We start from the raw sequence: 26,967 nt of genomic DNA on the forward strand, positions 1-26,967 counted from the left end.
CCTGTTAGATACGACTATAGTATGTTTTGCAATAGACCAGGAGATTACCCACATACCTTGATAAGGCTTGGTGCACTGTTTTGTGCAGGCGCCGCAGCACTTTTCCTTTCCGGGACAATTGCCATCACTTAGGCAGTCGTTGGGCTCTAATGGGTAGGTACAGCTTCTGGCATTGTTTTCAGGGGGACACAAGCCCGCTTTGTCTGTAACAGAAAAAGTTCCAATTAACACAATGACTGTTACTTACTAATGTCTGCACAGGCGCTTGAGGGGTGTTGCTCACTTTTCTGTTCTGTCTTTAGGGTTTTAGAATGGTAAGTGTTTGACGCAGTGCTTTGCGTCACTTAGCCCCATTTTATTAAATAATCCCCCCAAAATACTGCTTGGCTGTCACAACCTCACAAATTCATTAAAATCAGTGGTTTTTAAACAAATTGACAGAGAAAACATTTACAAAAGTAGTATTTGAAGCAGAAAAAACCCTGCATGTTTTCTTTTTGTTGTCATTTTCCATGCAAAAAATATTGCTTTAGACTTTGCCCTGCAATAAGTGATTGTTGTCCTAAAGCAAACTGGAAAAATATAAATGTTTGTAAGTTTTTGAACCTGCAAAACGATTAATGTCACCCAATGATGTAATTGAAAATTAAATAAATAATATAAAATATCTCAAAGCCAGTCAAAAAAATAAAAAAATAGAAGGGTTGAGTAAGCGACTGACCAGAGTATAATTCAATTTGATATTTCTGCATGATGCTTCAGTTTCCATGAAGCGAATGCTAGTGAACCCCTTTTCCTTTATGCTGTTGTCTGTAGAGGAGGAAGAAACAAACGTTCTAGTGCCATTCAGTCCAGAAAATATTTGTATTTGTATCCACTGTCACAGTTGCCTTCCGATAATCAATTGTTGTTTAAATAGGTGTTAATATTAGACAGTACGATTCACACCATGATATATGAACGTGTAAAAATGAAATTGCATCTCTGTTGTTGAATTAATCCGATGTTATCCCTCTCTCAACCCCAAGTCAGAAATATGTAACTAAGCAAGCCCTGCAACTTAGACCTGAAGCAACTGATTGGCAGATCACAGGTGAGAAACACCTAACACTTGCAAGAACAGAAATATTCAGATCGATCCCATAGATAGGCAGCAACACCACAATGGTCTCAATAAAACGCGTTTGACCGGAGATGCGCGCATTCTCAAAAAGACCATACAGTCATTCGCCACACTAAGGGAGTCATTACGATGGTGGAAGGATCGTCATCGCCAGCCATGCGGTGGCGGTCATTCCACCATCAGACCGCAATTTCCCCCCGCCACATTACGATGGTGGGGGACGCAAAGACTGCCCGCCACAGAACTGCCACAGGCAATTGTTCTGATTGCCTGGCCGAGTGGTCTGCATCCATAAAGGGATGGCGGTGACTAGAATGCTGTCTTCAGCCAGCCTTTCGTGGCAGGTAAACCGTCATTGAAAGGCTGTCAGGGATTGGTTTTGGGGGACCATTATGGGCCCCCCTACATTTCACTGCAACAAGTGGATGGCGTGTCTAGCAGACACCGGATGGCGTGTCTAGCAGACACCACCACCATCTTCAACCGCTTTCTGCCCGTCGACTGGGCAGAAAAGCAGCGGACGGTCCCCCCGGCCATCATAATATGGAGGGGGGAAATGGGAGGCGGGTGGGGGATAATGTCGGGCGGTGTGATGGCATGCTTCTTACCTTGTCTTGGGTCTGGGTGGTTGGAGCTGTCAAGGTCTGCCACGTCCCTCACACTCTCCGGTAGCAGGGTCCCCTCGACCATTTCCTTCAGTTTTGTGGAAACAGTGGAAGTGGAGGTCCCACCACTGGTCTTTTTAGCCTCCTCCTGCCTGGCAGCGACCTTTTCCTCTGAGCGCTAACGCATGTCATACCAGCGTTTTCGCAAATCCTCAACGCTGCGGTGGGTGACACGAATGGAGTTAGCCCATATCCTTCTTTTGCGTGTCTCTGGCTCGCGCAGGTATTTCTTCAAGTAGAGAAGCTCATGGCTTACCACCATCTCCTGTATCAAGACCTTCTGTTCCCTTTCAGAATTTTTTTTTTCATTTCCTTGTTGTTCCCCCCTTCTGGTTGTCCTGGCTGGCCAGGTCTCCTCTCACAGTAGCAGTGCAGTGGTGCCTCAACTCTCCTCCCAGCCTCTCACTCTGCTTCTGAAACTCAGGTGCAGCATGGGTAGTCACACTTCCTGGTTGTCATGTCATCAAGCTGTACCTGAATTTCCGATTTGCGATTCCTTACTAGCGAGATTGCAAAATTTGCGAGTATTTATTTAGATACCGATTTGCGATTCTCAAAATGTGATTAGCTATAAATCGCAAATTGGGAATCGCAAATTCGATTTTTGATACGTATGGCCCTGCGTTTTTTTGACAAAGTCACCATTTTTTTCTGTTCGTTCTCTCTCTCTCTTTCTCTCTCTCTCTTCCCCCTGTCTCCTTCCCTCTTTCTCTCTCCCTCTCTCTCTCTCTTTTTCTCACCATTGCAGTGTCCAGATGTCACATTCACAATGTTTTGGATATTATTGATGTTATAGTACTGTTAAATTATTGCAACTGTGTTTTATGTTGAACATTGTATCTTGGTGATTGCTTAATGTAAAGGGTGAAGAAGTTACCATTCCAGCATACTGCTGTTCCATATCTGCTATTCTGCCGCGCCAAAAAATCACAGAGTTTTGAATTAAACCATTTCACTTTCTTACGGGTTGCTACTCTCAAGATGTGTTGTTTAAGTTTGTTGGATGTATTGCTGCCCTAAGCTGAGCTCATAGTAAAAGTAGGTATTGTTGGTATAATCCCTTACAAATATTTTCCTCATGATTTGAATAGTATTTAAGTTTGTTTAAAAAAACTTGTTATGTTAGAAGTTTATTAGTGCTACAACAGTTCCCGACACATCATAGAGTCATCTTTAAACCATATGCAAACTAGGTTCTCCACGCAGGCTAAAAAGCTGGTATGTTTTGTCGTGAAAGGCACACATACACTAAGATGCATGCATTCCCCAGGCCAGAGGGGATGGAACTTTCAACATCAACATACTAGAACTCACAAGGACACACATTTGGACCATGTATGTAGGGCAGAAGAAAGCTAAAAGAGAGGCACTGTCAGAACTATGGGCCATCTTCAATGTGGTCCAGACCTACAATTCCGTCCCAGAACCTGCAAGGCATCAGCTTCTCCCCCACATCAGAGGGCTCAGAGGTGCTTATTCTAATGCCCACCATCCCTGCCGTTCTTGCACTGGGCTTCACCAATCAGCTGGTCGAGCGGCATGAAGAGCCTCCTCTTGGCCGCAAACTACTCGATGTGGAGCAGGGAGGTTGCCAGATTGGCATACCCAGACAATCCATACCTCATCTCAATGCAGTGCCCTGAAGTTTGACCCCTTGATATACGTGGATGTCTGTGGGAGTTATCCATGGACCTTAATGGGAGGATTTCTTGGCTCTATATCTGGGCAGATTTGTTTTTATGTTCAAGCCATTGAAAGAGATTTAAAGTTTTCTATATGATCTATGCATGTAAAAAGTAACAGGCTGTTTTTCTGCCCTCAGATAAGTTTGAGAGGTAGCACACTATCAGAAGCGGACTGTGGAGGTAAGAGCAGGGGGCGTTGGGGCTGGGTTTGGGGATTCGACAGACTACCACGAGGGAAAATTAAATAAATAATTATTTTTTCCTCGTGGTCGTCTGTCGAAATACCCGCCCCACCCAGCCCCACCGCTCATACCTGCACGGGCCACTGTTGCATACTATTTGGCTTGTCATTATAGAATGGCCTGTTTCTTTTGTTGCTTAAAGGCTTAAAGGTGGAGAAGTGTGGCTCAGTGGTTAGAGGCGGCAGACCCAGAAGCTGAGATCGGCCGTGGACCAGGGTTCGATTCCCCGCCTTGGCGGGTCTCGGGCTCAAAAATTCCACGGAGTCGACAATTCTCGCTCTGGTGCCTACTCAACTCACGGGGTCACACTCTGCGACTCTGGGCAATAGCTTGCTTAATCTCCACTACGGCCCCTCGCGGCGGGATGCCTGGCTTTCACCTTGTGGATACCTGGCTGTGGTATCTCACAGGGGAATACCAGGACGGGTTCCCTAAGCAAGTGCCTTGAGGCCCCTGGGTTAAAGCGCGCTATATAAATCGAAGCACATTTACATATGCTGCATTTTGCTTCAGTTTCTCCGTGCGATAGCCCACCTGATTGCCAATATATCTTGGAAGATAAGTGGAGGAACTAACAACAACAGTATAGTACTTTAAGATTATTTAATTTGTGAGACAATGGGGAAGAAAAAAGGATCAGGTTTAACCTCCGCACAAAGCCACCACTACAATAGTCCGAATGCTAGGAAAAGCAATAGGGGGGGGGGGGGGGTAAATGTTGAGAATGAACTCTTGGAGAGAAAGCTCTCTTTAGGGCTTAGTTCAGGTCTATGCATTGCTCATCCCGAAGGGGACAGACTCCTGATAAACTCATCCTGTACATTCAGTACATTGACACCTTATGTAAATGATTTGCACCCCATGTCTGATAGTTGAGAGTCCCAGTAAACAGCATTCAGATTTGGACTTGAGCCCCCGAATTTAGACAAAAAGACAGGGGTGCAACTAGAGCTAAAACTAGAGAGTACTGGGGGGCAGGAAACAGGCACTGGGAGGTTATGTCAACCCATATCTGTAACTATGTCTAAAGAGCTTCATCTCATCCGCTCCCTCAACCTCATCTGTATCCCTTTAGTGTTGAAGTTAAATAATTCTTTAAGGATATAATTAGGCAGGAACTTGCCCCCCTTTTTTTATATCTAAGAAAGATGGCCAACCAAATAAAAGTTTCGAATAATCAGTTAAAAGAAGGACAAAGGTACGCTTGAGAGCTCCACCCCGATTAAACTCCCTGTAGTGGTACACCATGAAAGGAAAGAGAAACAGAGGAACCTAGGGGTCCAGTACACAGAAAAAACACCAGCTATTCTCAACTCTATGGTTACACATCCTTCACAATTAACACCAGTAAGTACCAATGATACCCTTAAAGACAACAAAGAGCAACAGGGAAGAGCAGATGAAAGGGAACAAAATTATGCTAATGGCTATCCCCACCTTCCCCTTGAGTGTACCCCATACATCATAATCCTAAAGGATGTGCCCATTTTTTTAAAAGAGGGTAGCAAAGATGACCTTACTTTGTGAAATAAAACTGTGTACTGGTTAACACTAAATACGGGTTGGGTGGGGGACTTGGCACGGGTGGTGATACATGTGAAGAGAACAACCTAGCTCACCCAAAAAAAACACAGGTAATTGCATAATTGTCAATTTTAGAAGACCACACATTGTTGCACATTTATTTGACCACTTAGCATAAAGACCTTCTGAGAAAAGTAAGATCAAAGCTCTCCCATTATGATACTTTGCTGAGGGCAGTATTAGAACATGGGAAAATCAGCAGAGAGGTCAGCTGGTATTGCTAAGTAAGCCCGATGTACCGCTTACCATGTCAAACAGATAACACTCCATTATTGCAGTTAGATGACCTGGATTGACGGAAACAGATTGTGCTGTCATATGGGGAATTAAAGGTCCAAGGTCTTTGGAGCCCTACAGATTAATAAAGAGCCGTCAAGGAAGGGTGACCGAATCTTGGGGAGATGCTGCCTCCGGCCCGGATTTCTGTTCGGCCACACCGGAGGGTTTTTGTGTGGTAAGACAAGACAGAACTACGGGGAGAGGAGGTGGTTTAGCCATTATCCATAAAGCGGTTTTTCACTCCAAGATCGAACCTATTCATCGACTGGATTGTGAAGCCTGTGCCTTTTCCATCACACTTAATCACAATCAAGTTTATAAGGGAATTCTTTTATACCATCCCCCTGGCCCGCATACTCGTTTCCTCTCGACTCTTGATGAATTTACGGAACTCTCCTTAGCCCATTCTGACTATACCATCTTGGGGGACTTCAATTTTCATCTGGAAGTCGCAGGGGACAAAGACACCACTCAACTTATTGCCGATCTACTTGGGGTAGTATTACAGCAGTTAGTGGCAGCCCCTACTCATCAAGCAGGTCACACGCTTGATGGTTTGTTCACCAACAACCCCAACATTTCACTCTCCACTGTTCTTCCCGTAGTATGGTCGGACCACCTTGGAATCATTTTCACCATCTTGGCTCATAACCCTAACCCTCCTCAGCCCACATCTCGTACCCCCATTAGTACCAGAGCCTGGAAAAACCTGGACTACCCTTTATTGTCCAATATCTTGGCTGGATCTCCTTACAAGGCATCACCTCACCCCAGTCTACTGTCCAGCAGGTACCAGAAATGGATTCTGGATGCAATTAATCAAGTTGCCCCGGCCAAATCCATCACTTCTAACCGGGCCACGCCATCTGCCCAATGGTTCACAGAGGATCTTCGACTACAACGGCAGTATTGTAGGAATTTAGAAAGGCGCTGGCGCAAGCACTACAGTCTTTCGGACAAGCAAACCTACAAAGATGCGCTAGCGCTATACAAGAGATCTATTATTAAACATAAAAGCCCTTTTTTCAGGCCCAGATTGAATCTGCCCAGAACTCTGCAAGAAAGCTATTTCAAGTAGTCGATTCTCTCTCTAACCTTCCGACGGGACCTCCCATTGAGCCATCTCAAGATCTTTGTAACGCGGTAGCAACTTTCTTTTCCACCAAGGTCACTAATATCTATTCATCTTTCTCCTTCCCTAAATGCTCGGATTGCCCTGACCCCCTTCCTCTGTCCCCTTCACTTACACCTACCTTTTCCAACTTTCAATTGGTCTCGACAGACCAGATCAGCAAGCTTATCACTTCTATTAAATCTGGGTCTCCTTTAGACCCTTGCCCCCCTTCCATACTGAGCGCTCTCACTGAGGTTATTACTTCCCTGCTCACGGACTTAGGTAATTCCATCTTCCAGACAGGCATTTATCCTGAAATTTGGAAAAAGGCAGTCATCAAGCCCCTGTTAAAAAAAACGTCCCTGGACCCTGCTGACTCAGCTAGTTACAGACCTATTGCCTGCCTCCCATTCCCGGCAAAAATATTTGAAGCAGTCATGAACAAACAGCTTTCAGGGTTCATCGACTGTCACCAACTTTTAGATGATACCCAGTTCGGGTTTAGGAAGGGCCACAGCACAGAAACCGCTTTGATAAAGGCCTCTGACGAGATTAGGACTATAATGGACCAGGGTGGGGCGGCGGTCCTTGTACTCTTAGATCTGTCCGCTGCCTTTGACACGGTCGATCACTCCATCTTGATCGACCATGTCACATCCTTGGGGGTGACCCATCTTGCCAGGGACCTCATTGCTTTGTTTCTGGCCAACCGCACGCAGGTGGTGAAACTGGGCCCTTTCTACTCGCCTACCTTCACCCTTCCGTGCGGGGTGCCCCAGGGCTCCTCGCTAAGCCCCACATTATTTAATATATATGTGGCGGATTTGGCGAGGGTCATAAAAGCACATGGGCTGCGCTTAACCACCTATGCGTATGACACCCAATTGGTGTTGGCGGTACATAAGATGGACCAGCCGTTGCTGCAAGATTCCATGAGGGATGTCCGCCATTAGCTCATGAATGTCCAGTAACTGCTTGAAATTAAATTCGGACAAGACCGAGGTGATGACCATTGGCAACCTTTCACCGGAATGGTCTTCTATTTGGTGGCCCATTGAAATGGGTTCACCTCCCACTCCGGTTGCCAAGGTCAGAAACCTCGGTGTCATGTTCGATGACAAGCTGTTATTCAAGCACCATGTGAATGCAGTGGTCGCATCCTCCTCCTATATGCTGAGGAAGATCAAGAAGCTGTTGCCATATCTCCCTCCAGCTGCAGGAAAAACATTGATCACCACCCTTGTTTTTTCCAAGATGGATTATGGCAACGCTCTCTTCCTCAGCACGCAAGAACAGGTCTTAACCAAACTACAATCAGTCCAAAATGCTGCAGCCAGAATCCTGCTCGGCATCCCTAGTCACCGCCTCACCTCCTTGGCCATACGTCACCTGCATTGGCTAAGGGTCAAGAGTCGGATAAAGTTTAAAGCACTCTGTATCGCCTACAAGGCCATCCATGACTCAGGACCCAGGTTCCTTAAGGATGCTTTTCGAATCTACGCTCCTAAAAGATCACTTCGCTCATCCTGCACCCACCTTCTCTCTGTCCCACGTACCAGAACCACTACCTGGGGAGACAGACGTTTCTTAGTAGCAACTCCCAGGCTGTGGAATTCTCTCCCTTTGTCCATCAAAACCAGTCCCACTTTCATCATCTTCCGTAAACTTCTGAAAACCTGGTTATTTAATCAATGATCATCTGGCTGCTCTCTGTCCCAGGAAGTCCGATATGCGCCGAGACACCCCAGGGTAGTTGCGCGCAATAAAAATCCCAAAAACATAAACATAAACATACCTTCAGATTCCCCAAATTAACACTTAATAGTTAATTGTTGGAATGTGGCAGGGGTAAGAACGAAATTACAAAACTCAGACTGGTCAAAGCTTGTAACATCTGCCGAGATAACATGTTTACAGGAGACCTTGAGTAAGGAGGACTATCATATAAATGTTTTTTCTACTTCATAATAACTCCTACTACTCCTTCGGCAAATGAACATACAAAAGGAGGGTTGGCAGCACTTATTTCTTATCAATTCTCTATCATTGTGATGAAAACTCTGAACATTTTCCCTTATTATCAAGTTATCTGAGTTTCTATAGAAAAAAGGTATGGGGTAATTGTAATACATTTTTATAATAACGATTTTAATAACTCAGGTGGCAATATTAATACTGAAACTGGAAATAATACTCTCTTCAGTCTCTCTACAGTCAATGGCTGTAAACTGTTTTTATCATTGTCTAATAAGGAAAATGTTCTTCATGCCATGCTCAATATAGAAATGGATTATTTTTGTATCTGTGAATTAGCATTTCCATCAAAATGTATACCACGTGGAAACCAGTCTGCAGCCATTGACTTGTTTGTTAAAATGACAAAAAAGGACATAGAAATAATAGAAGATCATACATTTGTTAAAGATAGATACCATAATAGACAACCGAATTTCACCCTAGAAGAGAGAGAAGCCTTAGATGATCTAGGTTCAGATCAGTCAGTAGTAATAAGTGAGGCAGATATGGGTGGGAATATTGTCATTATGTGCAGGACGGATCACAATAATGAAAAAAAGGACAACTGAGTGATGGGAAATGTTGCAAGAAACAGTTGTATATTCCCACCTGGGAAGCAGGCAGAGGAATAGCTGACAAACTATTCTCCTGGAAAGAAATGTGGCTTCTAGAGGACAGCGAATTAAGTATTTAAATATTCCTAATCCCAGATTTCCATTCATGAATACTTTGCCCAAAAACCATAAATCACGTCAAAATCCTCCAGGAGGACCCATCATCTCTAGCATTGGCAGTTTGACAGAACACCTTTCAGAATATCTTGACTTGTTCTTAAAACCTTTAGTCATGAATTTACCATCATACATCTGAGATACAATGGATGTATTAAATAGAGTACAGAATGTGTTTTGGGATACGACCATGAGTTTTGTGACGCAGGCTGTAGTAGGGCTTTATTCGTGTATAGAAAATGATCTAGGACAATGGGCACTGAAGTACTACTTCTTTAAAAGGGTTGCAAGTCTTTTGAAACATTCCAAAATGTTGTTGGAAATGAGTGCTCTAATCTTGAAAAACACATTTTTCTTTTTGAAGGAGAATGGTACCATAAGACTCAGGGCACAGGTATGCGGTCCAGGTTTGGTCTCTCTCATGCCATCCTCTTCATTAGATGGCTGGAGAGGTAGCACGCCTTGGCCACACATGCAAGAAAGTGGATGGAAGATGTTTTGTTTTGGTGGTTGTTTCATTGACAACATTTTGATTGTTTGATTACTTGGAAAGGCACCAAATCAGCTTGTAAGAATATGTTGATTTCCTTAATGATAACAGATATGAGGTGCTGTTCACAATGTGTCATGATCCCAACAAGATTGATTTTCTGGATGTACAACTCTACATTTCGAATGACAGTATTCAAAGCAGATTATTTCGAAAAGAAACTGTTATGAACAATATCTTGCGGGCCAATAGTGCCCATCCTTCATCAGTGATCATAGGCATCCTTTTTGGGCAAATGATAAGGATTTGAAGAAACTGAGTCATGATGAGGATTTCAGTACTTGTTTAATTGACCTGAAAAAAAGACTAAGGTTAAGAGGTTATCCAGAGCACAACTTAAAAAAAAAAAGCAAGAGTTCCGAAAATTAAAACAATTAAAACCTTGGTGTAAAATCTCAAAAAGCAATCATGGGACAGGCTTGCATTTATATCGACATATAGCAGGGAACATAACGAAATATACAAAATGTTGCATACAAATTTGGATTTATAACCAAACCTCTGTGACATATAGGAAAAGTGCTGCCATCAAAATTAAAATGATGTGAAACTATCAAGAACCCATTGAAAAATCTGGGGCCAGTTGATTGCCTCGCCAACCAAAGAATATTTATACATGTGGGTTCTGTATCATATGTAGTCATGGTACAATACAAGGAAAACACACCACTTAAACAAATGTATCAACTGTGATATTCTTTTGTGGTTTATGCAATTGTTTGTAGCTGTACCAAAGTCTATATTAGTAGCTCCAAGAGGGTTTTGAAGTTAAGAATCTAAGAACATCGGAGACCCATATTGAATAATTCTGAAAGATACCTAATAGCAGAACATTTTAGGAACTGCCACCCTAATAATGTTGGTTTTAACTTCCATGGAGTCCACAGGATATAGAAAGACATGAGGGGGTGTGACATAGAATTGAAGCTCAGACAGGAAGAAGCGAAGTGGATTAGTAGATACAGAACTATCGGCCTAACTCTGGAAAATGAGCAATACTATTTTCTCTAAATTAAATAGCCTCAGAGATTGACTGAAGTAATAATGGAAGGCATAGAGGTATATAAGGTCCTTTTTAGACACTAGTTTGGCTGAATAGTTTATTACAAGTGGGCATGGGACCATGGCTGTTTCAGGGAGACCCAATATCGATTGATGATTCATCTTGGACCTATATTTTTAGGCTCTCACATTGCTTTTTGATTTGTTTATCTAAGGATTCACCTTTAATGAAATTCTATGAACAGAGGTATGCGAGTGCCATAGTAATAGGTGTTTGATTTGAACAGGCAATTGAAAATGGACATGGGAATAGCGTCTACTTCGATATAGACTGAAGGTTCATCTGTGAGATATATTTTAAGGATCCTGCATTGTGTTTTGATTTCCTACTGGTTAGATTGGACGGCAGGCTGTTCAAATTGTGGGGTTGATCTTTATTTATTTATTCATTTATTTATTTCAAAGGTTTTATATAGCGCTGGCTAGACTCAGAGGTATCAGAGTGCTTTACATGAGCATCAGATCATAGTTACAGGTTACATCTTTACAAAGGTTACACAGTTATTAGAGCATGGCAACATAGTTACTTGTATGCACAAATACAAAAGGGGAAAAGCAGGCAGGGGGAAAGATTCAGGGGAGGGGGAAGGAGCTGGGGAAGTAGACAGGTAATGAAGGTGGGAAAGAGGAGGGGAGGGTGAAGGACACCGCACGGAAAGAGGAAGGGAAGGGTGACTGGGAACACAAACCGGTAGACGAGTCAAAGCAACGTCCAAAATCCAGGAAGCTGTGATCCCAGGGGAAGTGGTATCACTTCCCTATCTCAGTTGCGGGAGGTTCCCTTTATGCAGTGGACTCTCTCAGAGGGGACTCTGAGACTCCAAGGCCTACCTTCTGGATCCTTCCCCAAAAAGGGGAGATGGAGTGCTTTGGCAAGGGGTGCCATACCATACCTCAGCTGTGAGTGGCTCCCTTGGTGCAGTGGACTCTCTCAGCGGGTTCACCGAGACTCCAAAGTATAAATATTGGATCTTTCCCCAACAAGGGGAGAAGGAGTGCTTAGTCAAAGGGCACAAATGACAGGGGGATAGGCAGACTAGCAAGCGAGATGAGAGATTCAGGGGAGAGGGGATAGGAGCTAGGAGCTAGGGAGGTAGACAAAGTGGGAAAGAGTACTGAATGGGAACAAATTTAATTAATGAGTTATTATATAGCGCTGGCTAGACCAGAGGGAATCAGAGCGCCTTACATGAGGAACAATAATGTTGCAATTTACATCAGTAAAAAGTTACATAAGTATCAAGAAAGGTATTTATAGAACATAGGGGACAAGGTGAATGGAGCAAGGAAGGGTAAGGGGATAGGGTAAAGGGGTAGGAGGAAGATAGGACATAGAGATGAGGGGAAAATCTGCCCAAGGTCCGGCTGGGTAGGTGACGGCAGGGAGGGAATCTGCAACCCATCTCCTCTTTAGCTATATTGTAACTCCACCAGGGCATCAGCCAAATCGCTAGGTCTCCACAGTCTGGGGTAAGTTCCTCAGGTTACAAGTCCTGATGAGTAGTGGTCAATGTCCAATTGTTATCCTGGGGTGATTATGCAACCCCCTGTGACCAGTTGTTACTTTTTTCTCTAATTATATTTATTTACATACTAATTTTCATTTAGAACAGCTAGCCACGAAAAAATCTTTGGTTTCTGCTTGGAAAGTTGGAAATAGGAATGATTTGTATGGCAAAGAGAACAAGTTCTAATTGGTTGGGATACGGAGGGAAATTCCTGTGTAAGACTATAGTGTCTTGTTAGCCATAGAAGATGTGTTATATGCTGTGCCTTGTCTATTGGCAAAAGGAGAAAGCCCAGTATTAACTATTACTGATCTATGGGCCAAGCAATTTATATGGAATGCTAACGAGCATATCTCCGAAGTAAAAACTTTCTCTTTGCGAAGTTATAATAATGACATACTCGGATAGATGCAAGAATAGATCATTTTGGTTGAAACAGTGAGAAGTGTTTGAATGGAGCTAATACTTGCTGGAGTGGAAAGGAAATTCAAAGGGACAGAACTGCTGTTCATGAACGACTGGGGATATGCTTTGGATGGTACTTCCACTATAAATTTTTTTCAAAGGTAATTCAGTGCCAATATATATTCCTTCACAGGCCACATAGTTCAGGCTATGTCTCTTAGGGAGCATCCAGAATGTAGCGATTTTCAATGGCAGGCTGGAATTATAACATGTTTTAGTGTTTTGGTTGAATCAATATTATTAGAAATGTCCTGATTGGCTGAAACACCTAACAGGACCGAAGAGAAAGCTCTCTTGGTCCATTGGCATTAAAGGCTGTACAATAGTTAGTAAGCTCTGTGATTGGCTGAGCACAATGACAACTGAGCTCAACATGGTGAGGCGGCAGGCGATAATTTGTATTGCTGTTCCACCAATGCGCAATCTGCATTGGTTGGAAGCAGACGAACCTGAGAGGAGACTCTTGGTCTATAGACTTTATAAGCAATATAATACTAAGCAAGGAAGCACAGTGATTTGAGAATTCTAAGACTTTGTAATTTCATCAAACAGACCAGAAAGTAAAGCTATCACATAACAACATGAAGAGTAGGTGTGGGGTAGAATGGTCATCTTGTTGACGGTAGTGTTGGGTTTCTAATGAGGTGCAGCATTGGTGAATCTGATTATGCCCAGTTCAGAGAGAGTGGTAACTTTGTAAACCAAGTCATGATTGGTTGGCCGTATCTTCAAAAATGTTAGAGCCCGACAGTTCAGGCTGTATGTGTATCCTGTGACACTGGGCTCTAAAACACAAAGGAGAAAGGTTAGTGGTGATGAGGGAGGTTCAATCTATGGATTGTTGAAGGGAATAGAAATGTGGGGTAACTTGCTGACTATGGAACATAGGAATGACGTGATAGGGTGACAACTATTGAATTTGGAATCCGTAACTGCAAGGAAATTTGTTATTTACGGTATTGCTGGAAGACATGCTCACTAAAATGGAACATTATGGTTTTTGCCCAGGAATTTAGATAGGGGGACCATTTGAGAATCAAACTGTGGTACTTTTGTATGGGTTATGGAATAAGATCATTTTAGGAAAAGGAGTCCCCGTGTGCTGAATATTGCTATTTTTTAATTTTAGCTGAACCTGGGATATCACACCACCCGGGAGAGGGACTGATTCCGTATGAAGAGATTGAATCAAAAGATTCACTTTCCGCCATGTGAAAATGAGTTTTGGAACACACAAGTGAGTGTAATCCTTGCAAAAGCTATAAGGATAAGATTTTTATTTCTGTGTCTCTATTGGTAGTTTTGGGTTTAGAATGAAAACATAAATAATATTAACGGCAACAATATAGGATATAAAATTCTATTTTCTAAATCTAAATAAGATTATTGGAAATCCAAAAATTATTTTAAAGTATGTAATGATTTTAAAGGTTGTATATAGGAAGGGAATCGTGTTATAATTGGGTAGTGTGCAATGTATGTTTGTAAATAATTATGCACATATTGTAGTAATGATAATCAAGTGTAAATATACACTATATATTGGTGTTGTATGTTGTACCTATGTAGGTAATCTTGGGATGTTGAGGTGTTTTTGGGATATTATATAAATAAATATGCACATACTGTAATTATGAGAACATGGTGTAAATTTATATCTTCAAAAAAGTGATTCCAACGGATGTTGGAAGCATCCCCTGGCGCTCTTGTGTAATTGGAATAATCCAAATCAGTTAATATAAACAAAAGTTCATGAGAGTCTTTGTGTGGAAATAGTCTTATTTATAATCGTAAGTTTGTATCTCATTCCATTTTGTTCATTTGCATAATTCGTTACATTCAATCAAAACAACATATTTCTCAGTCCAATGCATTTCGGGGTGAATCGCCCTTCATCTGGGACAGAAGCTAGAAGCAAGACAAAAATATTCTATTCAAATGTCTGTAAATAATATAACATACATGATACTATGCATGCACTTTATGTTGTATAAAAAGTGAAAATTCGTGACAGGACCATGGTGCAAACCCCAAGTGTACATGGTGAAAAAATAAACAGCCATCCTCACTCACATGTTGTTCTTCCTGACACGCTTGTCGAATCGCTAATCAAAAACTAGAGAAAGTTGAATGTGTTAGTCCACTGATCTGATGTATTAAGTTGTAAAGAGGAAAAAGCTGATCTAAATGCTATAAACTTACTTAGTAGACGCTCTGCGTCTCTTCTGGTTTAGGTCGTCCGTGGATGAATCCGCGTCTGGCGCGAAGCAGCCTGGATTGGCGGCTAATCGCGACAGATATTGGAAACATTCGCAGTAGTTTCCTCTGTGTCAGGTGGCGGGATTGGTTAGAGTTCCGATCATGTGATCGGGAATTAACCAATCACGGCTAATAGTGAGCTGCTATGTGTGGATAAAGACGCTGTCATTGATGTGAGTTTAACAAAATGTAAATGAATAAAGTTATCACGTTCAAAAACAGACAAATAAAAATATGGAAACCAAAGGTGATAAAAAATAATGGCATATAGATAGTAGCAAGTAAAAAGTACATATCAAAAATGTTAGTATCGGCAACAGAGGTAACACAAAAACAGAGTTAAATTATGAGGTGATGAAATTCTATATTCAGATCGGACACCAGCAAACCCAAACTGGAAGCAAGGCCATGGGGGCCCAGGAGGGCCTGTTGAGTTTTAATGGGCTATAGGTAGCACATAAATTCAGTCCGGTCATTGAGACTATTGGGTTTGCTAGAATTCAATAAGTAAATCCAATGATTCTCTCTTTGTAATAAGAAGCAGTTATTGTTTCTGCCTTCTTGTTTTTCCACGGTTTCAAGTACCACCTATTGTAATTGAGAAACATTGTGGTGAGCTTCAGCAAAATGTGTGGCAACTGATGATTTCACGTTGCCAGTTCTAATGTTCGACTTGTGTTTATTCAGCCTGGTTTTTATTTTTCGTTCCGTCTTTCCGACATACACCTTGCCACACGGACATTTCAACATGTAGATTAGGTTAGTCGTATCACAGGTCGCATGAACTTTTAATTTGATTTTATGGCCCTTCATTGGATGGGTTATATGATCACCTCTAATTAAGTTATTACAATTGCCACATCGTAAACAGGGACGGGTTCCATGATATCTTTTGGTGACATCCGTTGTGTTTTTGAGCAGTTCGCCAAGGATTTTGTTCCTCGAGAAGGCAAAAATAGGTGGATTACCAAAGGCGTGTTTGAAGTCTGGTTATGCCTTTAAAATGTTCCAATGATTCCTAATTACTTTCTTGATGTTCATGCTCGCGGTGGAGTATTTAGATACCACTGTCATTCTATCTTCTTGTTGTTTGTCTCTGATTGTCAACAAATCTGTTCTTTGTAAATTGTGTACCTTGTTTTCTGGTTCTTTAATCAGGGTATCTGGATAACCTCTTTCGGGGAATCTTTCTCCCATTTCTGTGATTTTGATCTTGACTTTTTCTGCATTTTGATGTGATCCTTTTGACCCGCATCATTTGTGATAGCGGCAAATGTTGTTTCAAAGGTTCTTGATGAAAACTATGATAATGAAGGGTGTTATTCCTGTCTGTGTTTTTTCGATACATTTCAGTCTCAATTTTGCCATGCTGCAAGTTTACTCGTACATCTGAGAAAGTAATGGACTCTGTCGATACTTCCCAGGTGAACTGGATTCTGTCATCTTTCGTATTTAAATCCATCAATGCTTGTTCTAGTGATTCACTCGAATTTCTCCATAAGATGAAAATGTCATCTATGTAACGTACAAACAACTTGAGTTTGTCCGTCCATCGTGGGTCTGTCAGTATGTTTTGTGTTTCATAGTGTTAGACCTGTCTGGCCTTTTGCGTAGCCCCTCCTATTATTTATTTATTTTGTCCCCTTTTTGCACCTCATACCCTTCTTATCTTTTTGTGTCCACTAGATTTTTATGGTGTTGACCTGGGGGATAGATGCTCTTTTGCCCCCATAGTCTTTTACCTCAGGCTTAAGTGCCCTTTTCTGACTGGAATTCCTTTAGATCTACAAGATGGAGGTTTTCAAATGTCACAACTGCCATCCCCTGGAAAGCCCCATAGGTTAATATAGAGCCTTCTAGAACCTTCTAGACCCTACTGGGCCCTGGGTGGACAGGCTATATAAGGGCAGAGGTCAGGTAGCCATTTTGTGCAGTACAGGGAGTTGGAGGAGAGAGGCAGTGGTGTGAGGAGGAGGACACACTGGAAGCAGTTAGTTTGTCTGAGAGATAGACAACCTCTTCAGGAAGACGTTCCCCCTCTGGCCCCTGACCAAACCCTCTCATCAGACTTTACTTTCTGTGGGAATCGGTACAGCCGTGGGGTGGCCCCCTGAGCCCCCTTTGACCCCCTCCCCCACTTTCCTAGCTAATATCTGGGAACTTGCTCCCTTCATTTCCCTTCGTGGACTCATCCTACCGGTATTTCAAAGGAGCAGTCCGGAGCGAGATACGACGCCCTGCACCGCTGAGGAGCCTCTGAAGCGGGGGCGAGTGACGGCGAAGGTATTGCTGGGTTGGGCGCAGGAGTAAGTAAGCGCTGATCTCTGCGCAGGCCCTGCAGTGCGGCTGTGTGGGGAGAGAGCCGGCGAAAGTGCGGACACCGCGCAGGCTCAGTAGCGGTAAAAGTACAACCGAGCAAGTGAGGCGGCGCCTAGCGGGGACACTATTCACCCGCGCCTGCGCTGCAGCACGATCCAGTAGAGAGCAGCGAGACTTGCACGGGTGACTGAAACTCCGGTCGCCTCAGTCCAGTCTCAGCCCCTTGCTGGTACAGGGGCGGAGGCCGTTTATCAAGTGAGGAGCAGCTGAGAAGAGGGAGAGCTGGAGATCTGTGTCAGCGTCAACCTCTGCTCCGGCCCCAAGTAAGGTGGAGAAATAGGGGAGGAGTAAAGAGTGACTGGGGAATCAGCCAGGAAGCTGGGAAGGAGTTCTTTTATGCCCCTATATCGGGACTAACTGTTGGAACCCCCTCTCACTCTCTTAATCTCTGAAGATCGTTATGACTAGCCCTGATAGGGTGAAGGAGGGCCGGTTAATAAGCATACTGGGTAAAAGGCTCAGATGGTCAAGTATAATAGAGATTCTCCTCAGTGCTGGAGAAGTGATCTGAGATATTGAGGGTACTAAACTTGAGTGCTGAAGTATATTGTGGGATTCTTTTAAAGAGGAGGTGGGGAAGAAGAATCTGTGACTTCATCCGGTGTTTACCTGTGAATACGTGATAACAGAGCTGTTTATGTATTGTAGTTGAGAACTGAAATCCTGGGGTTACTCACTGATTGTGAGAAAGATGTCACACAGTGGGTGAAAAGGAAATCTCCCAGAGTCCTATGACCTAGATATTCCCAAAGCAGTAGGCTGAAGTGGGTAAAATATAAAAGTGTAATTGTTCTTTTGGTGTAACCAGGAAACCTCCGCTTGGGTGGATAATCTATCACTGTAAAAGGTGCTATTAGAGTCTGTTAAGAAAGTACTTCCTAAGAATAACTCAATGTTGAAGGATTAAACACTGCTGAACTGGGTTCTCCTAATGTTATTGGATATTTTTGGAAAGAACTGATAAAAATTGTACAGTGTATTTCATTGTAAACTACTGAGGGAGAGAGAAGTCAACAAAATATTTTTATAAAACAGCTCGTATTTTTCCACAAAGTTTGGTGTAGCGTCATTTTTGTGTGGAAGTGCATTTAATTACTGCTGGGTGGTGTGCAACCTTTACACATGTGCCTCTGACAATTGACTGTCTTACCCTAGGCCAGGCTACCCTAGGTGACCTGACAACTCTAGGTCCAACACATAGGATCTCATGAATAAATTTGCATACACTGGGGCTGCGCAATTGCCCATGCTAGTCCCGATGAGTTGCTGGTACCAGGTGTCGTTGTGCTTGAAGTAGCTATGGTACAAGGTAAAGATAATGAGCTCCATCAGAAAAGTTTGTAATTGTGGATCATAGTCAGTTGTAAGTATGGCTTCTTCCATGGCTTCAATGCCTAACCCATGTGGGATTGATGTGTACAGTGACCTTACATCTGCTGTGCAGAGTATAAGTTGTTCATCCTTGTCAAGTTCCAAGGAATTCAGTTTAGACAAAAAATCAGTAGTGTCTCGAATGTATGTTGCCATCCGTTGAACTGTAGGTTGCATCAATCGGTCAATGAATTGGCCTATGAGCTCATGTAAACTGTTTTTCGTTGAAACTATCGGACGTAGTGGTGGGTCAAACAGATTCTTATGCACTTTTGGCATCATATAAAATGACAGGCTTTTTGGATACGATGTGATCAAAAATTTGCTAGTTCTGTTGTTGATTACACCGTCATTCTTAGCTTTATTGATGAGTTCCGAGAGTTTCGCGAGATATTCATTAGTTGGATTGTATTGTAAAGGTGCATAAGTGTTGCTATCATTGATATGTTCTTGAATTTTCTGGTTGTACATGGTAGCATTCATGATAACGAGGCCTCCGCCTTTGTCAGCTTTAATGCAAACAATGTTTTTGTTCTTTGATAATTTCTTCAAAATAGCTAAATCCTTGTTAATGATGTTGCTGTGGCATTTCTTCTGACAATTAATTTTGAGAAGATCCTGTTGAACCAATGGCTCGAAGAGATCCAACGTCTTGTGGCTCATGGGGGCCATAAAAGTGCTCTTGGGTCGTAAACCTCTGAGTTGGTCAGGTTCTTGTGTCGTGGGTTTTTGTGATATGTTGTCAAAAAAGTGACGTAGTCTTAATTTACGCATCAGTTTAAAATAAACTGATCTCCAATTCTAAAGAGTTTGTTTGTGTGGTTGGAACAAAAGACGTCCCTTTTTGAAGTAATTTCAGTACTTCGTCTTTCAACCTGTAGTCAGAAATATTGATGACTAGTTGTTCTTGTTTGTCTGTTTCTTTTTCTCCTTTTCCTTGACCTTGCTGGTCACACTTCTTGTGTTTGGGAGTTCTTTTTCCCCTCCTGAGTCTTCGACTCCTGTAGGGCCTTGTTCTAAAAAAAGGCACTTCCGATGAGCTTGTAGTGGTAGAGGTGGATGGTACTCCTTCTTTGTGTTGTTCTCCTGGGGTGATAATAGGTCCCTTCTTAGTGGGTTGCATTCTACTAGAAGGAGGTTTATTGGACATATCGCTCCCTGAGGAAGAAGTATTTGTGTAAGGTGTGTAAGGGCGGTTTCTGCGTCTTTGTGCGTACACATCTGCCCATGTGTACACCTCCCCTAGTTTGTAGTCAAGCGTATCTCGCTTGAACTAACAAATCTTCCTTTTGTTTACATCTTGTGTGTGTCTGTCGATCTGATCTTTAACATCTTTCAGCATGATTTCAAGTTCTTCTGTTGTCATCATTGATGATAGCTCTTCCGACATTTCTTCCATCTCTTTGTTAAGTTCAATCAGGATGCTAGAAAGTTCTTCTATTATTAATAGTATAAGATCAAGGAAGCACTTATTCAGTACAGCATACCACTTATCTTGGAATTTCTGAGAGTTCTTATAGAGAGAAGGTTTCGGGGCAATGCGTAATCCTCTTGGTATGCATTGTAATTTATGGTATTTAATGAGTGTATTAGCATGCAGCTTTTGATTGACGTGCCTTCTAGATAGGTAGAGTAGTTGTTTTAGGTTTTATTCCTTGGTTCTATTGGAAGAAGTGGGGTCGATCTGTTCTCCAATGAATGAATAGATTCTGGAAGCTTCTCCTTCTTGGAAAGCGAAAGTCTCAGCTCTTGCTTCTGTGCTTTTTGAAATGGGAGAAAGATTCCGCGAAAGAGGTTATCCAGATACCCTGATTAAAGAAGCAGAAAACAAGGTACACAACTTACAAAGAACAGATTTGTTAACAATCAGACACAAACAACAAGAAGATAGAATGACAGTGGTATCTAAATACTCCACCACGAGCATGAACTTCAAGAAAGTAATTAGGAATCATTGGAACATTTTAAAGGCAGAACCAGACTTCAAACACGCCTTTGATAATCCACCTATTTTTGCCTTCTTGAGGAACAAAAACCTTGGCGAACTGCTCAAAAACACTACGGATGTCACCAAAAGATATTGTGGAACCCGTCCCTGTTTACAATGTGGCAATTGTAATAACTTAATCAGAGGTGATCATATAACCCATCCAATGAAGGGCCATAAAATCAAATTAAAAGTTAATGTGACCTGCGATACGACTAACCTAATCTACATGTTGAAATGTCCGTGTGGCAAGGTGTATGTCGGAAAGACGGAAAGAAAAATAAAAACCAGGCTGAATGAACAGAAGTCGAACATTAGAACTGGCAACCTGAAATCATCAGTTGCCACACATTTTGCTGAAGCTCACCACAATGTTTCTCAATTACAATACGTGGTACTTGAAACCGTGGAAAAACAAGAAGGCAGAGATAATAACCGCTTCTTATTACAAAGAGAGAATCATTGGATTTACTTATTGAATTCTAGCAAACCCAATGGTCTCAATGACCGGACTGAATTTATGTGCTACCTATAGCCCATTAAAACTCCACAGGCCCTCTTGGGCCCCCATGGCCTTGCTTCCAGTTTGGGTTTGCTGGTGGCCGATCTGAATATAGAATTTCATCACCTCATAATTTAACTCTGTTTTTGTGTTACCTCTGTTGCCAATACTAACATTTTTGATATGTACTTTTTACTTGCTACTATCTATGTGCCATTATTTTTTATCACCTTTGGTTTCCATATTTTATTTGTCTGTTTTTGAACGTGATAACTTTATTCATTTACATTTTGTTAAACTCACATCAATGACAACGTCTTTATCCACACATAGCAGCTCACTATTAGCCGTGATTGGTCAATTCCCAATCACATGATCGGAACTCTAACCAATCACGCCACCTGACACAGAGGAAACTACCACAAATGTTTCCAATATCTGTCGCGATTAGCCACCAATCCAGGCTGCTTCGCGCCAGACGCAGATTCATCCACGGACGACCTTAACCAGAAGAGACGCCGAGTGTCTATTAAGTAAGTTTATAGCATTTAGATCAGCTTTTTCCTCTTTACAACTTAATACATCAGATCAGTGGACTAACACATTCAACTTTCTCTAGTTTTTGATTAGCGATTCGACAAGCGTGTCAGAAAGAACAACATGTGAGTGAGGACGGCTGTTTATTTTTTCACCATGTACACTTGGGGTTTGCACCATGGTTCTGTCACAAATTTTCACTTTTTATACAACATGTAGTGCATGCATATTATCATGTATGTTATACTATTTACAGACATTTGAATAGAATATTTTTGTCTTGCTTCTAGCTTCTGTCCCAGATGAAGGGCGATCCAGCCCGAAATGCATTGGACTGAGAAATATGTTGTTTTGATTGAATGTAACGAAATATGCAAATGAACAAAATGGAATGAAATACGAACTTATGATTATAAATAAGACTATTTCCACACAAAGACTCTCATGAACTTTTGTTTATATTAACTGATTTGGATTATCCCAATTACACAAGAGTGGAGCGCCAGGGGATGCTTCCAACATCCGTTGGAATCACTTTTTTGATGTATTAATTGACGTCCATGACAAGAGACGCCACCCGGGCAGCAACCTTGTACATTGACGATACTGGGTAATTATTTTTTTGCGAAACTTCTAATACACTAGAGCTGTGCAACTCTCCACTACTTTAGTAAATTTATATCTCACATGAGTGATGTATGTTTTTTAAATTTACGGCTCTGATAAAATCGTGAGAGATGAAACGCGTTGGCTAGACTGATTGGAAAAAGATTTTTGTCTTGAACATGAATGAATAATAGTTAGATTCTTAACACATTTGCCAGACTCCTGAAAATTAAATTCCATTGGATTATTCATATTTGATATGTTTTTGGACAATTTATTGCTTGATTCTTGGCTGGAAATAGAGTAAAAATTTATTTTTTGTGACACAACAGACACTCATTTTCAATTGTTTTGTTTATTACTTCGTTTTGTTGACTTGTCTAGTGCCTTCAACTTGGTGAATCATGCCAAGCTATGGCAGGTGCTTAGAGACATGGGCGCTCTAATTAGTATCCTAAGCCATCTCTCCCACTTATATCCCTCCCTAGCTGCCTGTGTGCGTTATGGGGAAAATGGTGACAGAACAAGTAGCTTTCGGGTGACCCAGGGTATCAGGCAGGGGTGTGTTCTCGCACCATTCTTATTTTCATTGAATATAAATAGTGTGGACAACTTTCTGCAAAACATTAAGGCAGATGCCCCTAATGTGGCCCCCAGATCCCCCCGATTCTACTTTAACCAGTTGGCTGCTAGTGGTTTTCCCCTCCTGTGCTGGAAAGTAAGATTTATCATTGTTCATGACAAGGTCAGCTCGTCATAAGCACAGCTCCACTGTGCCTCATGACGAGGTGAGCTCGTCATGAGCAGCGAAGGGGTTAAACAGACGATACAGTATTGCTATCTAAGACAGCAAGTGGCCTTCAGCGCCTAATACATTTTATTATCTTCATGGAGAGTAGAGATCTAAAGCTGAGTTTAGCCAAGACTGTTACCATGGTACATGGGAAAAGCCAAAAATAGACATTCAGGGCCTGATTCTGATGTCAGACGGACCGGAGTTCTTCCGATATACATCAGGAACTGTAACCGAACGACCTCCTGTCATCAGTTACATACCTGCATGTAGGATGGTAGCATGCCTAAAACTTTCAATGAGAGCCTGCATTACAAACGGAATGCATGCTTTCATTGAAAGAGCAGGGGTACAGTTCATCCCCATACCTCGTGCCAGGCACCTCAAGGTGCCTGCCACAAGTTGCAGGGATCAGCAGGGGGGTACCGTAGGTGGGCATGCACCCATGGTGGTCCTGCTGGGGGCCCCCAAAGACAGCTTCCCACTGCCTTTTCGTGCCGGAAAGACCAGCACAAAAAGGCAGTGGGAAACTGCCATCATACTCCCTTGGCCAAAAAGAGCCAGGGGAGTACTGAAGGGTTTCCAGATGGCAGATGGGCTCTCTGAGCCCTTTTTAAGCCATCTAGAAAACCAAGTCGGATTCCTTTCCGATCGAGCCTATCAGAATGGCTTGGTCGGAAAGGAATCCGAATGGCACATTCGATGTGGGCAGGAGGGCTCCTGCCCGCTTCAGAATCGGCCCCTCAGTCTTTACGCAAAGGGCCAGAAAATCGAGGAGATGAACACGTTTAGTTATTTGTGAATAGTTTTTTCCCAGAAAGGTGATTCATCCCCTCACCTGAAATCGGCCAATTTAAAATTCATAAGACCTATTTTGGCAATATCCAGCTTTGACGAAAAAGTTGGAAATAAACCTTTGAGAGAGATCACTAAACTTTATTGATATGAATGTCTTAGTGTCTCTTTACAGTTCCCCAATATGAGGTGGAGAAAAGACTAAATTCTACCAGCTGCAAGAAAACTATATACGTAGGCTTTTGGTGGTGCTTAATACATGCCAGCATTTATTGCTGATAAATAACTGGGACTAGAGTTTATGGAGGATCCCATTGACCTTAGTACATTAATAAAATGGTAAAGTGTTGGGGCAAAACAGTGTGTGTACAGTTTACAAGGGAAATCAATAAGGATTGCTTGGGATTGGAAAACTCTAGAAAAATACATTGGCTTCAATACATAAGATCTTTGTTACTAAAGATGATATACATTTCAAAAATAAAGAAATTAAATACATTCTGTTGGAAAAAATGGTAGCCCTTAGGAAACCACAAGAGAAAAGAAATCTGCTGTGGCTAGATAATGTGACTGTGTGGATATAAATCAAGAGGGGATACAGGGTTATTTGTTCAAGGTGAAGAACACCTATGACAGATTATTGTAAACCAGACTTCGCCTCAAGATGATCCAACAACTAGGGGTTTTATTGAAGTCACTAATATGGCAGCAGCATTTACATTGTTTTGTCGATTTTATAATGACATTAGGCCATTGACATTTCACGCACTTTCTATCTCAAGGTATTATCTGTCAAAAAGTGGCACTTAGCTTTTTTTTAAAAAACTCTCAAGCATACATAAATGTTGTGTCATTCTTGATTATATCAAAAAGGCCCTTTGGTAGATTTTCTTTAACCTACTTGGGTGATTTGCGTTTCGAGGAAACCCATGATGATCTTTGAAAAGGTGTCTCATGGTTTTTTACAACCAAAAGATACAGGTTGAAATCAAAAGGATCCTTTGACATTTTTTTAGAAATATTATAAAAGGGAGATGGACATGTTATCTGAATCATTCTGAATTGTCATTCTGCCAACTTATATGCAAAGATTAATTCTTGAATGAGTAAATAAGTATGTTTTTCTACAAAGTACCCACCAAGAAGTACCGCACACAGCACCGAGAGAAGGAGACAGCTTAGGTGGGAATTAAATTAGATTTGAGGTTGAGAATGGAGAGAGAAAGAGCTCTTGCATAGGAAGCACAGCAAAAGATACACCTTCCCCCAGAGGTGAACCTGAGACAGGCCTTAGGTTCCACCTGAAGAGGATCCCAGAAAGAATTAGAGGAGAGGCACCTATTGGGAACAAGAACATCACCAGTTTGTCAGCGTAGGAGAGAAGCCAACCAAGAAAAAGAGATCATGGTAGCCTAGCCCAAACTCAATTAAGCCAGAGGAGAAGCAGAAGAACAATAGTTACTTACCTGTAATCTGTGGTTCTCCAGTATTGGTGTCTTTCATAGATTCACATGCCTGAATCATTCCCCGTCGTCGGAGTGGGAGTCCCACGGTATATAAAAAAGCAGTAATATGCCATTTGTACATAGCAAATAACAGTTATACCCAACCAGGAAGTAAAGTAGCCTCAGCTACAGTGGAGAAAACTTCCACATTAGTGACTATCCAAGTCATTATGTATAGACCAAACTGCAGCCAATCAGGCCACAGCTCCCACCAGAATGCTCTCCCCAGAGACCCAGGCTCTCAGATTTTGTAGCACCGGAGTGTACCTGAGTATACATATATATATATCCATAGCCTGAGTGAGACTCTGAGGGGAGGTGGGTGGGTGCATGTGAATCTATGAAAGACACCAATACTGGAGAACCACAGATTACAGGTAAGTAACTATTGTTCTTCTCCAGTATTAGGGGTGTCTTTCATAGATTCACATGCCTGAATCAGAGTAGTTAGCAGTAATACAATACATCGCTCTTGGACGCCAAGCTACACAGTTTCCATGCATGAACATAATGTAATGCAATAACATAGTGAAAGCGTCAAAAGAGCAAGAGGAGGTGGGAGAGATTATCAGAGGCTCACCTTATTGAAAAAGATTACGCAGGACTGCTCTTCCCACCGAGGCATCGGTATCACTTTAAGAATCCAGACAGTAATGCCTCGTGAATGTGTGCCTGCTGGACCATGTTGCAGCTCTGCAGATCTGCAGGAGAGGCACACCAGCAAACAAAGCAGTTGAAGAAGAGACTGCTCTCGTAGAATGAGCTCTAGGTAAGGTCTGTAAGGGTTTACCTGCTTGTTGATGGCAGAGCCCTATCGTTGATGAGACCCACCTAGCGATAGTCTGTTTTGTCACTGCACAGCCTTGTCTCAGTCTGCCATGCGCTACAAATAGCTGATCCGTCTTCCTGATGGCAGCTGTTCTTGAAAGATAAAACTTAAGACATCTCTTGATATCTAAAGAGTGTAAAGTCCGCTCAGCTGGCGACTGCGGATTCGGAAAAAATGTCTTAAGTATAACTGGCTCATTCAAATGAAAATCCGATGGTACCTTGGGCATGTACTTCGGGTTGGTGCGCAGTATCACAGAGTCATTCGTGAATTGCAAGAAAGGTGGTTTAGACGTGAACGCCTGCATGTCACTAACCCTTCTGGCTGATGTTAACGCCAGCAGTAATGCGACTTTCCAAGTGATGAACTTCAGATCAACT

General features: G+C 42.2%; 1 protein-coding gene across 4 annotated transcripts in view; it reads right to left on the reverse strand.

The window, feature by feature from the left end:
• LOC147709785 (uncharacterized) overlaps positions 1-26,967 on the reverse strand; it is a 1,097,608-nt gene that overhangs the window by 447,019 nt on the left and 623,622 nt on the right. For all 4 annotated transcript variants that reach the window (XM_086928225.1, XM_086928227.1, XM_086928228.1 and 1 more), the window contains one exon: positions 57-203. In XM_086928225.1, coding sequence (XP_086784351.1) covers positions 57-203 — 147 coding nt within the window. The remainder of the gene's footprint in view (positions 1-56; positions 204-26,967) is intronic.

Source organism: Lissotriton vulgaris, chromosome 6 (assembly GCF_964263255.1).
Source record: "Lissotriton vulgaris chromosome 6, aLisVul1.2, whole genome shotgun sequence".
Taxonomy (NCBI): Eukaryota; Metazoa; Chordata; class Amphibia; order Caudata; family Salamandridae; genus Lissotriton; species Lissotriton vulgaris.